Source organism: Halichondria panicea, chromosome 10, assembly GCF_963675165.1.
Source record: "Halichondria panicea chromosome 10, odHalPani1.1, whole genome shotgun sequence".
Taxonomy (NCBI): Eukaryota; Metazoa; Porifera; class Demospongiae; order Suberitida; family Halichondriidae; genus Halichondria; species Halichondria panicea.
In genome coordinates, this window is record NC_087386.1 from 3,488,818 (window position 1) to 3,503,248 (window position 14,431).

Here is a 14,431-nt window from a genome sequence, read left to right on the forward strand (position 1 = left end):
CTATCGTATTGAACTGGCTAGATGGGAGCCCACAGCGATTTAAATCGTATGTTGGTAATCGTGTTTCGTTCATACTGGATCAAATCCCTCCCAATCCATATTCCTGGAGAACAGAACCCAGCTGACTGTGCCTCAAGAGGTTTATTCCCAGGTGAACTCCTAAATCACGAGCTTTGGTGGAATGGTCCCGAGTGGCTCACTTCATCACCTTCAAGGTGGCCACAGATGACGCTCGTCAAGGAGCTAGTGAAGACATGCAACTTGGCGCGTGTCGAGACAGATAGCCCTCCACTTCCATTGAATCGTTTTTCTTCTCACCTCAAATTAGTTCGTGTTACAGCTTGGGTAATGCGATTTATAAAGAATTGCCCAAAGAATTGTCGATCGTCCCGAACCAAAGCTCCAAACCTCTCTGTTGAAAACTACTGGTTGTCATATTCGCAAACATCTTGTTTCAGCAAGGAGATTGAAAATCTGGAAATGAAGAAACCTCTCGTATCTAGCAGCCCGTTAACAAGGCTTCACCCGTTTCTGGACGCCAATGGTCTATTGAGAATCTCTGGAAGAAACCAAAAATCGAACTTAGCATATTCTGCTATGCATCCCGTCATTCTATCCGGCAATCATACAATCACCAAGCTGATTATACTGTTTGAACATATTCGTCTCTTTCATGCTGGAATATCTCTGCTACGCTCTTCTCTCAATTGCAAATACCACATAATTGGTGGTCGAAGAGCCATTCGCACCGTAACTCGAAGCTGTGTTACTTGTCTACGGCAGTCCAAGAAACCTGAACCCCAGAGAATGGTCCGATTGAAAGAGTTACTCCTGATATTGTATTTGAGAACGTAGCATGGCTACGTTAGAAAACCTACGATCGTGAAATCGTACGTGTGCGTATTCGTCTCATTATCAGTGACATCTCGAGCTAGTTAACTTCCAATTGCTTCATCTCAGCTCTGAGGCTGCTAGAAGAGGGAAACCCAAACTACTGTGGAGTGACCATGGATCCAATTTTATTGGTGCAAGGAGCGATATCAAAGAAGTTGTGAAGTTTCTAAACGCTCAGATCGACATTTCAGAATTTTGCACAACCCAACATATAGATTGGACCCGAAAGAGCCCCTCATTTTGGAGGATTGTGGGAGTCGGCGGTAAAGAGTATGAAGTACCATCTCAAGCGTGTCATGTGAGATGTGAAACTTACCTTCGAGGAGTGCACCACCCAAATCGAGGCTTGTATGAATAGCCGACCACTTGTTGCCGTACCCTGTGATGGTGAAGGAATAAATGTATTGACTCCAGGTCATTTTCTCATTGGCAGAGTTGTTACCAGATTCGTCGTTTTCCTATAGACCTGTATCTCTGTTACGTCGTTGGGACTTGTGTCAGAATTTGATTCGACAAACGTTGGCACCAAGAATGGCACAAACCCACAAGGAATTTTGGAGTCAATGACATTGTTGTACTGCAAGACACTAATTTGTTTCCGACGGAGTGGCCGTTGGGAAAGGTTGTAAAAGTGTTCCATGGAGAAGATCAACTGGTGCGAGTCGTTGAGGTTCAGACTCAATCTGGAAGATATCGCAGGCCAGTGACCAAGATTGCCTTGATTTTGCCTAACGAAGACTGAGAACTTATTAACTTAATAACTAAAGTAATTTAGTCCCGTATAATATGCTTAATTTGATTGTAAGTCTTGGCGGGCGGTATGTTTGTATCTGTCCTTATTTGAACTCTGTAACTCATTTTCCTGTTTACTTTGGTCATTGCATCATTGTGGGTTTTCCCTTGTATGCTTAAATGAACAGGTAATTTGCTGAAAGTGAGTAGTTATTGAATCCTATCTAATCCAAGTTTGGCCTCATCAATATTATTATACAAATGCATCTTTCATAGACATAGTGATCCTATATACTTGCATGTATTGTGACCATTTCGCCATATAATTATTATAGCTCGCGCACTCGCCCACATATCCTTGTCATCATATACCTCTTACAGAAAATGTTACTGTGGTGTAACCAAACGAATAAGGCTCTGAGAGTTCAAGCTATTAAACTTCGAGCAGCACTTAATACGTGGAAAGCAACTTTGCTTCAGGACTTCTACCCTGTGACGTTCATCACAATTGATGAGAGAAAGAAAGTAGTTAGTGAGAATTCATAGTGAAAGTGGAGATGATGAAAGTTGTTTATCCCCCAGGTGAATTATACTAATATGTTTGGGCTGCCAGCTAGATAATCATATATTTTTGTTTTATAAACAATCCATGGTCGAGCGATGAGTTAGAAGAAAGAAAAGAAGATGAAGAGCGTAGGAGAGAAGATGAAGAGAAGATGAGCATAGGAGAGAAGAGGAGGAAGATGAGCGTAGGAGAGAAGAGGAGGAATATAGACGTAGGGAGCAAACGAGAAAAGCAGATTGTAGGAGAGAAGAGGAGCGAAAGAAAGAAGAAAAACGTGAGAAAGAGAGACAACGCTCTGAAACAAGCGGTATAACCATTGCCATGCGCTTAATGTTTACAAAGTACCATATGCATGACTGCGTGTTTTCTGTTTTCTGTGTGCAGCTGACAGATTCTCCACTGCAAAGTTTTGCTAGCCCCTCTCAGGTAATGTTGCGGAATAATTATAGCAATACCATTTAATATGTATTGTTACATGCAGACGAACGTAGATCAAAGGCTTAAAAAGCTGGAGGAAGGGATGTCAACAGTGATACGACTGGAGAAGGGTGGGAAGGCCACTGAAACCATTAAGGAGGAAGATCCCAAGTATACGGTCTAATCAATAATTTCACTCCTATAATTATCTTTAATTGCACATGCAGTACAATGGAATCAACCTTCTCACTATGTTTGGAAAAGACTATTTGGCGTATGGTCGACGACATATTTTTACGAAGCAGGACTCTCTGTTCCATCAAGCCAGTTTTAGATGCAGAGAGAGTCCAGCTTCTATATGGTAATTAAGTGTATTATACTAGGAGTACACATTTCTTGATAATATATACAGTCTTATTGATGGGGTGATGACTCGACAATGCTGGGGCAGTAAAATGCAAATATTTTCAATAGTTCAACAAATCACACAACATTTTTCGTTTCTTTCTTCTCTTTCTACTCTTTCTTGCTTCCACATTCTAATGCGTATTTAGTACATAGTGTACCTATCAGACAGACCACTAGTGTGGCACGCCAAAAGCTCCTCGATATATTGACGTCACATTTTGCCGAAACTTCAACATTAGTGTTTTTTGCCATTTTACTTGTAACCATTAAAACAAGTTCGCATTTGTTTCCGAGCAATAAAATTGGTACATTTTTCTCTGTTTTGATGTGGTTTTTTGCCATTTTAATGCTATCTATCGAAAAAATGCGTCACCTTTGACACTGAAAGTGATTCATCTCCTGAAGTATCAATTATTTCTCCTCCAACTGCAATTGTTTTTCGTGTTTTTCGTGACTCTCGATCTTATACTACAATCTTATACTCTCTAATAGTACAAACATTTCACATATAGATTAATTAAACTCTATCATTTAATCGTGGTCGTGGTTGAGTTATGAATATCAATATTACAAAAATTATGGTACACATAATGGAATACCCCCCCCCGTACAAAAATTGCCTAGCTATAAATAAAGTTATAACTATTGTTTATCAAACTCTTGCTCAAACCTCTCAGCTTCAATCTTAAGTGGTGCTCTGTGTTGTTCTATGCTGCCATGCTTTCAACTGCATGGTTGCATGGTTCCACGATGCAGTTCCATGTCTAATTCAGCCCCATACATGGGCGATGTACATGGGCGATTATTTACTTTAAACGAGGGTCAACGGTAGATCATTAGAAACTTTTTACTGCAATTTAACTCTGTTGTAGGGTTCTTAATTGAGTAGTTCCAAAATCAGTTCAACATTGTTCGTGTACAGAGAGTACTCAAGGCTTGCCACAACTTTATGCGAGAAAGTATGTTTTCGTTGCTTTCGCCGAAATATTTTAACTTGTCTGTGTGCAGCTAGGTGTGTGCAGCTAGGAAAAGTCTTTCCACTACACTACAGTATAGATCACAGGTAGCATGTCTCACGTGTTTCTTCACTCTACCAGAGCTTCTTGATTTGTGGTACACAGTTTTTAGGTTCATCATTAGGTTCATCATAACGTTAGGTTCATCCAAAGCAAACATTTGGGCAGGATCAAACATGCAATCCTTGTGGTTTTGCCACATATGCACACCTTTATTTGCAAACACTATAGAGCATGTTTGGGGCAAGCATCAGCGATTCGTATAAGAGTATATAATGCCAAAAAGAAACGTTAAAGTTGGTATAAAGACTCCCAAAAATATTTATCGTTTGCCGGTTCATACATACAGAGATCGTTTTGCTCATGCAGTAGCACTATAATTATAGGTATAGGTGCTCACTTCGTATAGGTGCTCACATAATTATACTATATCGCAAACACTATGCATTTTCTTTCCACGTTCACATTATATACACGTTCACATTATATATATCTCTTTACAGATTGTATGGACCTCAAACACAAAGGTTACGACAGGGTGAAACTCATCGCATCTCAAAAATGCCGTGATACAAAGACTATTGTCATAGAGTGAAACTGGTTACTTATATATACGAGATAAAACTGTACTTTAAAAATGTTAGTTCGGTTTTGTATTGTTTCTGTGACATGATCTTGAATAGTCTTTACTCAAACATCACGTTTGATCTTTTATGATCTAGTTCCAAAACATTGTATGATCTTGACTATGATCTTGCACATTCTTGTAGCAATATCTTAAAAAGATTTTTCGGTAGCTCACATCCCAACTGCGGAGAAGAAGGACCAGTGCTGACAATTACCATAATAATTATTTCTTCACACACACTGTTTGGTGTTGTCTGCACATTGGTGTTTGTCTGCACATTGGTGTAGTCTGCACACTCTTTTTATTATGACCTGAAATCTTACAATAGAAGTACATACCTGTTCATCGGTAGTCAGAGGTAGTCAGAGGAGGAATGCCAGTGTCAAAAGGTCACTAATTAAAACACCACGTGGCCCAATGTTTTACATGTAAAACTGCGTTTACCCTCGCGCCCCTGAGTTTATACACCACCAACCACAACCACCAATAGCTTGATCCTCTTTCCTCTTTATAATCACAACAGAAATCCAGAGGAATCAGCTTGAGAGAGGAGATCCGATCCAGGATTTAATTGCAACTTTTATTGTATTCTTCTAAACCATTCTTCTAACCAAAAAATAGCTGGATAGATCTAAGCAAAGACCCTAAGCTGCTATATGCAGCAAAGGTCAAGAACCCAGAACAAGAACAAGAATGTTTTATCCTTCATTAAACGTGACCCTATTGACCCTGGCATTCCTCCTCTGTCCAGTACTGTCCTCTCTACCTGCAGTGGTGGGTGGGTGGAGTTAGAGTGTTGCACATGCACCTCCTGAAACACAAGACAACATGAGAAGGTCACATCTTACAGCCAACACACCAAAAATTTGGGGGTGGATTATTAGAGATTAGAGATTATCATACACTCAGGAGTAAGGTTATCTTACAGGCATACTACTTAACTTATTTTGAAGTGCCACTCTTTAATGCGCCCCCATCAAAGACGCTCCTCGTTCGCTCAATCAGTACTGAATAATTAGACGAATTATTCGTTGATCAGCAACTCTGACTAACCATGTACTCTCAAACATTCTGAGATAAGCATAGCGCTCTTAATAATTATTTTGCTTGCACGATAGATCATACCATAGGTTAATTGTGTATGATATCCTTATCCTTACAGGTAGCTTGGTAAGGAAGCTTGTGAGTGTACTGTTTTCTTAGAATGAAGGCTTAGTAGATACAGGAAAGAAGTTGCAGAAAGAAGTTGCACTGTTTGGATGGTGACATTGGAATCCTGAAGGCACTGCTACAGACTAGTTTACTACGAAGCTGCCAACTCTTGATAGGTACTAGGTAGGTACGTACGTATCACTGCAGTATCACTGCAGTCGTAATAATTTAATACTCAGTGCATGCATGCGTTTGAATTGCGAACACATACGACAAAAACATTCCAATGCTATGACGTCAGTTAATGAATCCACGAAACTCTTATATACCTTGCGTTCTTTCGGCTTACTTGATGTTTTCTCCCACATGACTTAAATAATGACTAACTTACAATAAATAATAATAGAACGACTGTTGCCTCCTGTGTACTGTACATAAGACTTAGGTGCACGTGAGCTCATAGATCAGAGATGGGTCCCCCACATGGGTGGGGGACCCATCTCTGTAGGGTCCTCCACCCATGTGGGGTTTCACACACACACTGGTATCTAACTAATGCCTGGAGATAATTCTTAGAACCAAAATATCTTGCATTTCCCAATGGAAACCACACACATTAGCTATCTTATAAACAAAAAAACAAAACAAAAAAAAGTTGCCAAAAAAATGTTAGTGGTCCAAAAGTGTGGGCATAGTTTATGGCTTCTCTCAACCAGCTACCACAGCTACCAATATAACCACAAGGTTGAAAGAACATGACACCCCAGCCCCTGCAGTTTTACACAGTATCCAAGCATCACAACAATAAAGTAGCTAAAATAAAGGAAAGATTGCCTCACACGAGATCAACCCACGAAATCAAATCAACTTTGCATGACGTCAACTCTCAGTAGATCAACTCTCACAGAATCAACTTTTCAAATGATCAAGGATCAACTCAAAGATTAAAGATGCTTGATGCACTGATAAATACGCATTTAGAGCCATGTCTCCTGTGTTGACCCAGCTCCAGACATGTAGCTCTGAATCTTCGCTTTGGGCAATGCGGTGCCCTGCCTCCTCTCTCTGCATATATTCGATCCATTTAGGTGAGGGGAGGGTTGCTTTTTCATCCTAGAACCTACTCTCATCTCTGTCCATCTTCCTCATTCCCGCAATGGCAACTTGAGTGGTAGCTGGAATGGGTGTGTGATCATGCTCGTTCCTTACAACCACACTCAAACCCGCTCTTGCTGCCTTATGGTTTTTGCACCTCCAGAATTGAAATCATTTTCGTCTCTCATTTTTGTATGCTTAAACTTTGTTTGTCTTGATGAATTGAACCATTGCGAATAAATGCATTGTGCTAGATATAGGCTTAATCAACCTAAATTGTAAGTGATTGACATTTAGAAATAGGATTTTAAGATTGAAGAGTTGATTTTAGGAGTTGAGTTGACTCTATGAAAAGTTGATTCTATGCGAGTTGATCTACTGAGAGTTGACCTCATGCAAAGTTGATCTGGTAAGAATTGATCTCGTGTGCACACACCCCCAAAAACACCCCCAAAAAGCACATGGAAAATTAAAATGGCGCAGCTAGAAATCAACTGTGCAGTAAGCAAACGAATATTGTGCATACCACTAGCAGCCTATAAACAGCATACTTAGCAATTGTACACATTATTCCTCCAACAATTCTAATCCTCTATATGTAACTGAATTAGCTAAATAATTATATATTTTTTGTTCTTTTACTTTTTAAGTCACAATAGTAACTAGTTACAATGATGTGTGGCTGTTATTAAAATATGCAACTGGGAATGTGCTAGAGAGTTGGCGCGCCTCCAAAGATCTTTAACCCACTGTTTCCGATTCTCAAGGTCGTGAGAATCGGACATCTAGCTTGCTATTCCAATGTGTTTAACTCTAACTACTGTTTAACTATAATACGAATAATATTATTTCTTCTCAGGACACAGCATAAGTTAAATTAATGTTGTTAGCGCTACATTTAATGATATGTATACCGTATAGCGGGAAATTTTCGTGGGGTGCAAATAGAGTAGTCAACGCGAAAATTAAAACTGGGATAAACTCCCACCCACCGGTATACGCAGGTGCAAAACCTATTGGTGGGTGTGGTTTATTGGCATTGACACGAAAATTAAAACCGCGAAAATTTCTGCTGAGGGCTCTGGGAGCCAAATAGCGAAAATTTGCACCCGCGAAAATTTCCCGCTATACGGTATATTCTATGAACTGAAAATTATGTCACAGGGAACATCTTATGCCCATAATATTTTTATGTCACTATTATGTGCTCCATTATACATGTACGTAAGTTACATTAACAACAAGTGACAACGCCTGCTACCTGTTGTATACATCCCATAATTTTATAGTGAGATGTATCATGGTGTGAGATGGAGACAACATCCTTTGTACCAGGCACAGTGGGGGGAAGCTCAACTCTTCTTTGTAGGTGACTTTGTAACATTGAGCCATCCATGTAACCTTTCGATTGGCCCCGTTCGAGCAAAGATACTGCAATTTTACACCAAGGTGCACATGAGTATAATTATAGAAACGTACAATACACAATCTGTTGTTTGTTGTATGGACAAATGTACTGTACATAATAAGTAGTTACGTGTAGTACAAGTACGTGGTGCAAGTACGTGGTGTACATTAACACTGGTTTTTGCAGGAGGGCGATGAAGGTGTTTATGCCAGAGCAAAAACATTAGTTACCATTGGGCAATTCAGCTTACTTCACTAGGATTATGTGTAACGATTCCCCTTGTGTCACATTCAGGCTGTTTGTTGTCCTCCCACTTCAATTCCATTGATATTGAGAGCATGCGTCTTTCAGTAAGTACACATATTGTCTGTACACTGTATTATGTGTGAATGGTGACTGCATGAGTGTCAAGTCCTGTGTATAATAATTATGTAGGTTATTTCATTTTGTTCTGTGAGTGGGCTGGGGGTGGTTATTGTTAGTAATGTATCTTATACATGATGCGATATGATACTTTGTTACGAACAGGATGTTCAAGGAGACATGTGGGGGGCTCCCGGTGATGACGATACAAGCGGCAACCGCAGTAAAAAAGTGGAATAAGTTTGATTGCTGGTAAACGAATGTAACTAAGTGTGTAACTAAGTGTGTGTAGGTGTAGGTGTGTGTGTGGGTGTGTGGGAGGAGTTGGAACGAGTGTGTGTGTATGTGTCTGTGTGGGAGGATGTGATTAGTTGTAGATCCTGAGCTTCTGAGCTTGGTAGAGAGAGAGTGTAGTCGCCTTGAAATATTCGAATGTTGAGTTTCGTTATGTAGTAACTTTGGTTGAGTTTGAGACTATCAACGTCTTCTTCCCACAGTGTGAGTGTGCAATTATCTGTGCTGTCAGCTACTGTCACACACTGCTTAGTCTTGTTTCTGCCAACTTTTTGTGGTGTTTTAACTTCTATAACTTTGATGCGTATATTAACTCATTTTGCGCAATGTAATAGTGTGTAATAGTGATGGAACCAATAGTATTAGTATCACTCACATGGAATTCTCGAGAAGAAGGCTGAATTTGAGTGTGCCTTTTTGACCAGGATCTCCAAACGCTTGGAGTACTGATTATATTGGACATCACAGTTGGTTAGGGAAATCGCAGCGTTGAGCTTGAGTTCAGCTAGTTTTGCTTGGTTCCCTGGGTCAAATCCATTGTGTGTGTGTGTGCGTGTGTGGTTGTGTGCGTGCGTGTATGTGTACCCCTATGCTGTGTGTGTGTGCGTGTGTGCTGTGTGTGCGTGTGTGTGTGTGTGTGTGTGTGTGTTTGAGAGATTGAAATAAAAAATACTGTCCACTGAGACTCATATAATTTCAAAAATTCAATTTCTTGCAGGTTCCCAAAACTTATAGGCATAGACGGAAGAGAGTAGAACAGCTTCGCTGATCGTTCGAGGTACGTAATGCGTCCAGTGAGCGATCTTTCTTGTGTGAGCATCTTTCTTGTATGAGCTTTTAGCATTGTAGATGCCCTCAGACCAACCACGCCAGCATTCACTTTCTGCTGCAGAGTGTGCTTTCCCAGTGGTACTGCATGGTGTATCGTCGCAGCTTCTTCCTGCTTTCTTCCTGCTTCCTGAACTGGAACAATCTTTGCTGACAAATGCAACTTTCATTTCGATTCTTCGACACCTTTTCGTGATATATGTATTTGCCGTCGCCACGTTGTAATTCACTGAGTTATGACCTTTTACTTTTAGTGTATTCAAATTCATGAAATCTTCTTCCAACACCATCAGAATGCAATAATGCAATTTGTTCCGACAGGGTTTGAAGACGCCACAAAGCAGGGTGGATATTGAGCTCCGACAAAGAATTTAGAAAGCTGGTTGTTGATGGTGTCTGGTCAGTGCACTGCAGGAAGTCTTCAGGAACTTGGTCTTCAGGGTGAATGGCAAGATTTCCAGGACCAGTGTGCTGGTAGAAAACGAGACTGGGGGAGGGGTCCATTGTAGAGTCAATACTAATTCAAATTTTTGTGCAGTATTAATTTTTGCAGTATTAATGTATTGCACAGTCAACAGCATACCTCTATTTGGAACTTCTCACATGCTGCAGAGACCAAGATGTTACAACCCAGATTGATTCCGTCCAATATCCGACGTGTGAGGTGAATACTACTCTCTGTGCATGCAAGACAGAGGAGCATCCCCATGCCCCAAGCTACCCCTTGACAGCTACGAAATTGTACTAGTCTCAATCGATGTACATCTAGCTCTATCGTTATAAGAGTCTCGCTCCACTCAGTTACCCGGCCGGCCACTCCAACATTCACTGCCGCATCGGTCACCGCTCCACTGAAAAGTCCACAAAATCCAAAAAGAAAACTTCAGGCCCTCTCAACAATTCTGCGTCGTCGTTCTTTTCCCCCAGTTTTTTTGATTGAAAGCCTACACACGCCATCTGTATCTCGACTCCGTTCCCCATGGTTCCCGGAGTGCCTTTCTGTTTTCATCTCGACTCCTTTCATCTCGACTCCGTTCCCCATGGTTCATCAACATCAACAATCTACCCGAGTGCCTTTCTGTTTTCAGATGCATGACCACATGAACATGGTGCCTGCTAGCTACCCATTATACTCACTGAACAATTCTCACCTCAGCTTATGCATAGCCAACAACCTCCATCCGATGCACTACGGTACATGTGTATCACCTCCCATGCTATGAAACTTCGTCAAAATCTGCTGCCACTTCATATCACTATTTGTCTGCTCCCATGTGCTCCCTCCAATATAGTCATCTTAAAAACACGACCCGACTAAAATGTATTGCCATATTTCTAGTAAAGTTGAACCAACTAGAGACTACATTACAGTTGCAAGAACAATGCTGCACAAGTATTAAACACGTAGTGTTGCAAGCCACACCATCGACACCAGTGTATCACTATCTCACTTCTGGGAGCACTTTCAACCACTTAATATCCAGCTGTGTCACGCAATGTGAGTCAGCCAGGCACTTAGTTGTCACGAAGTCATAGTCACGAAGTCATAGTCAAGTACAAGTCATAATCAAGTACAAGTCATAATCATAGTAATAATGAAAAAACAACAGCCATTAGTTTCTACAACACGTACAGGTCCAGGGAACTACAACTTGTGTGGACCAGGCTTTACAACGTGTTTGTCTTTGGGTTCTCGACAGAAAAAAGCAATTTCAACCTGCTTTGAAAATTGAAAATTTAACCTTGTCCCTACAAATTCCTGTGCTAAATGTGGTAAGCTTGCAGTCTTCAAGGCACCTGGCAAGATGAGATCGAATAGAAACTGTGTTGCCAAATTTCAGGATACATGGATCTCTATACATGGATCTCTATGGCAGCAGAGTTCGAAAGCGATAGCGCACACCACAGTCTAATCCATTTGACTGCCTCTGAACATCCATCATATTGATGGATAGTGTGGGCGTTGAACAGAAGACAAGGCTACATACAAACCCGTACGGTGATATTCGAAGGTCTAGGATAGATCGTGTCATACACATTCAGCCCACATTCGATACAACACCAGTGACTGTTACCAACAATGATAATTTGCACAAAGATCTGATCCTTGTGACAATCAAAGGCCGTGCAAGCGTAGGCCTACATCATGCCCAGCACAGGTACATTGTGGTTCTAAACTATTGCAGACCACTTAGCATAAACTGAAATGTGTGTTGTGATACCAATCAGTTTGCAAGTTCACCTCTTATACCTGTGTCACACACACACACACACCTCTTGTCTATTCAAGATTAGACACTAGTTGATAATAAGATCTACACAGGAAGTACATGGGAAAAGTGCCTCAGAGTAACTTAGTATACCTAGTATTCTGTTGTCAAGTAATTAACCCGAGGCTATAGTAGTCTGTCTGTTAGTTACCCGAGGCGCGTAGGTGGGCGGCCACGGGTATAGTAGTGTGTTGGTTTAGTCTACTCACCTGGATGCCATAGCACTGCGTTTACAGCATGGATAGCCTCCAAACAACAAGTTATTAGTTTGTGGCAGATTTCGATGTTACAGCTTCATTGTCGTATGTCGTATAAAAGCGAGCTGAACTTGCACGTTGGCAGCTAGCTAGCTACACGCAGCCTTTATTCGAGGCACCCTACGTATTTACAGCTGAAGTGATCCCGTACCAGGAACAATGGAAAAGGGTCACTACAATAAGGGTCACTACAATAGAAAGCTAGAATTGTGACTGGATGCTGTCTCTGTTAGCTGACTCTGGGACCTGGATCCTACTCCTTGACTCCAGGAGCCATATACGTCTCTGAGACTCCACAACTCTGTTCTCAGCATGTCCCTCTCTCGGTTTAGTTTTATTGTCCTGATTTATTGTCCTGAGTTGCTGTGCTATAAGCTGGTTTCTTTATAATCATGTCACCAGCCGAGGGTTTTAACAATAGTAGATTTCGATGTTAGAGCTTTGTTGTCGAATAAAAGCGAGCATAAACTAAGCGTTGGCAGCTAACACTATACACGCGGCCTTTATTCGAGGCAACCTCCGTATTTACAGCTGAAGTGATCCCGTACCAAAAACAGTGGAAAAGGGTCACTACAATAGAAAGCTAGAATTTGACTTGTTTGTTGCTCTGTTAGCTGACTCCATCCAAGAGTCATACGACTCCAGGCTGGACCTAGTTCACCTCATGTACCACTAAAACTCTGTTCTCAATGTTTCAGCATGTCTCCAGTCTGGTTTATGCTAGACAGCTCTGTCATACATTACTACATGCACTGCATTATATCACTCTTCTGGTTTCTTTATAATCATGTCACCAGCAGAGGCTTCAGTGGTCTAGTTTGTTTGTTTGTCACAGGTATATCTACTCACCTGGATGCCACAGCGCTGCCTTCACACAACTTTAAATAGCTTTATTGTCGAGCAAAAGCTAAGAAGCTAGCTACACGTGGCATTCATTACGTAGTTGCAGCTGAAGTGATCCGTACCAGGAACAATTCATATAATTAGCTAAAATTGTGACTGGTTGTTGGCTGACCATACCTCTCTAAGTCTAACACTCCAGGCTGTGATCCCAGTCCACAATGTGACATGTATACCACTAGCACTCAAAGTTTCAGCATGCCTCCAGTCTGGTTTAGTTTTATTGCTGTTTTATTGCTTTTGAGTTGCTTTTGAGTTGCTCTTGCTAGTCATACATGCTACATGCACTGCATTATCACTCTTCTGGTTTCTTGTCACCAGCCGAGGGTTTGCACTTTAGTGCTCTAGTTTGTTTGTTTGTTTGTAGAGACTCTACTCACCTGGATGCCATAGCACTGCGTTTACAGCCTTCACAGAACAATATCTTGATTTAGATAGTGGCATGTTAAAGCTTCTTTGTCGAGCAAAAGCTTGTGACTAGGTCTGCTTACCTGGATGTTCTAGCACTGATTCTAATGAGCACCCACATGACGCGATATCAGAAGGTAATAATTATAATTATAATCAAATTTAAAACAAAAACGATCTGTAACTATTACAGGCTGCTTACTGAGCATGACTGATGTATCTTTTCTTGTCTCTACGAGGAACACTAAGATAAAACTGTTCTGGGTCCATTGGTCACGGTCCATTGGTCACAAGCATGTCTTCAACTCCTCCTGACTGCCATGTTTACTTCAGTAGACTCCTGTGTCTTTTTTGGGAACAATAGTGCACTGTAGCATTGCTGCAAGCTGTTAATTCCTTGCTAGCTAGCCGTACAGATCAGAACAACAAAGCCCTCGTGATATGGGACACTATATCATGGGACACTATATCTTTGGCTATCTTTGTGAAAACTTGTTGTTATCCCCGGTCCAAAAGAGCCTATGAACCTATGAATTCCTGCCCCTTGTACTACAGCTGTGGTTATGAAAGGAGCGAATGGATTAAATGTTTTAGTTCCTGCTGCGCTCAAAACAATTGCCTGATTTTTCCCGTTGAGAGACTGTAATACCCGTGCTGCTGTAATACCCATGCTGCTCAAATAGATATCGAAAAAATGCACGGTTGTCGCTATTCTTACTGCTAAGCACCATCCAGAATAAAGTTAACACTTTCGTAACACCAAATCACATCAGTAGAATACCTGATTTTCAGCGGA

At 41.1% G+C, this 14,431-nt stretch overlaps 1 protein-coding gene and 1 long non-coding RNA gene across 3 annotated transcripts; both read left to right on the forward strand.

Moving 5' to 3' along the window:
* Positions 1-866: 866 nt before the first annotated feature.
* LOC135343172 (uncharacterized) lies at positions 867-6,215 on the forward strand. 2 transcript variants are annotated; one of them, XM_064540144.1, is made up of 5 exons: positions 867-2,498; positions 2,576-2,617; positions 2,673-2,779; positions 2,836-2,969; positions 4,536-6,215. In XM_064540144.1, exons 1-5 carry the CDS (start codon positions 2,343-2,345, stop codon positions 4,625-4,627), a joined length of 531 nt encoding a protein of 176 aa, XP_064396214.1. In that variant the 5' UTR covers positions 867-2,342; the 3' UTR covers positions 4,628-6,215. The 2 variants fall into 2 exon arrangements, with proteins under 2 accessions (XP_064396214.1, XP_064396215.1); XM_064540145.1 differs by having other exon boundaries at positions 869-2,465.
* A 1,652-nt stretch (positions 6,216-7,867) lies between these two features.
* Positions 7,868-10,295, forward strand: LOC135343174 (uncharacterized). Its single transcript, XR_010397077.1, has 4 exons — positions 7,868-8,356; positions 8,610-8,665; positions 8,844-8,930; positions 9,691-10,295. It is a non-coding gene; the product is annotated as an uncharacterized LOC135343174 (long non-coding RNA).
* The last annotated feature ends 4,136 nt before the right edge of the window (positions 10,296-14,431 follow it).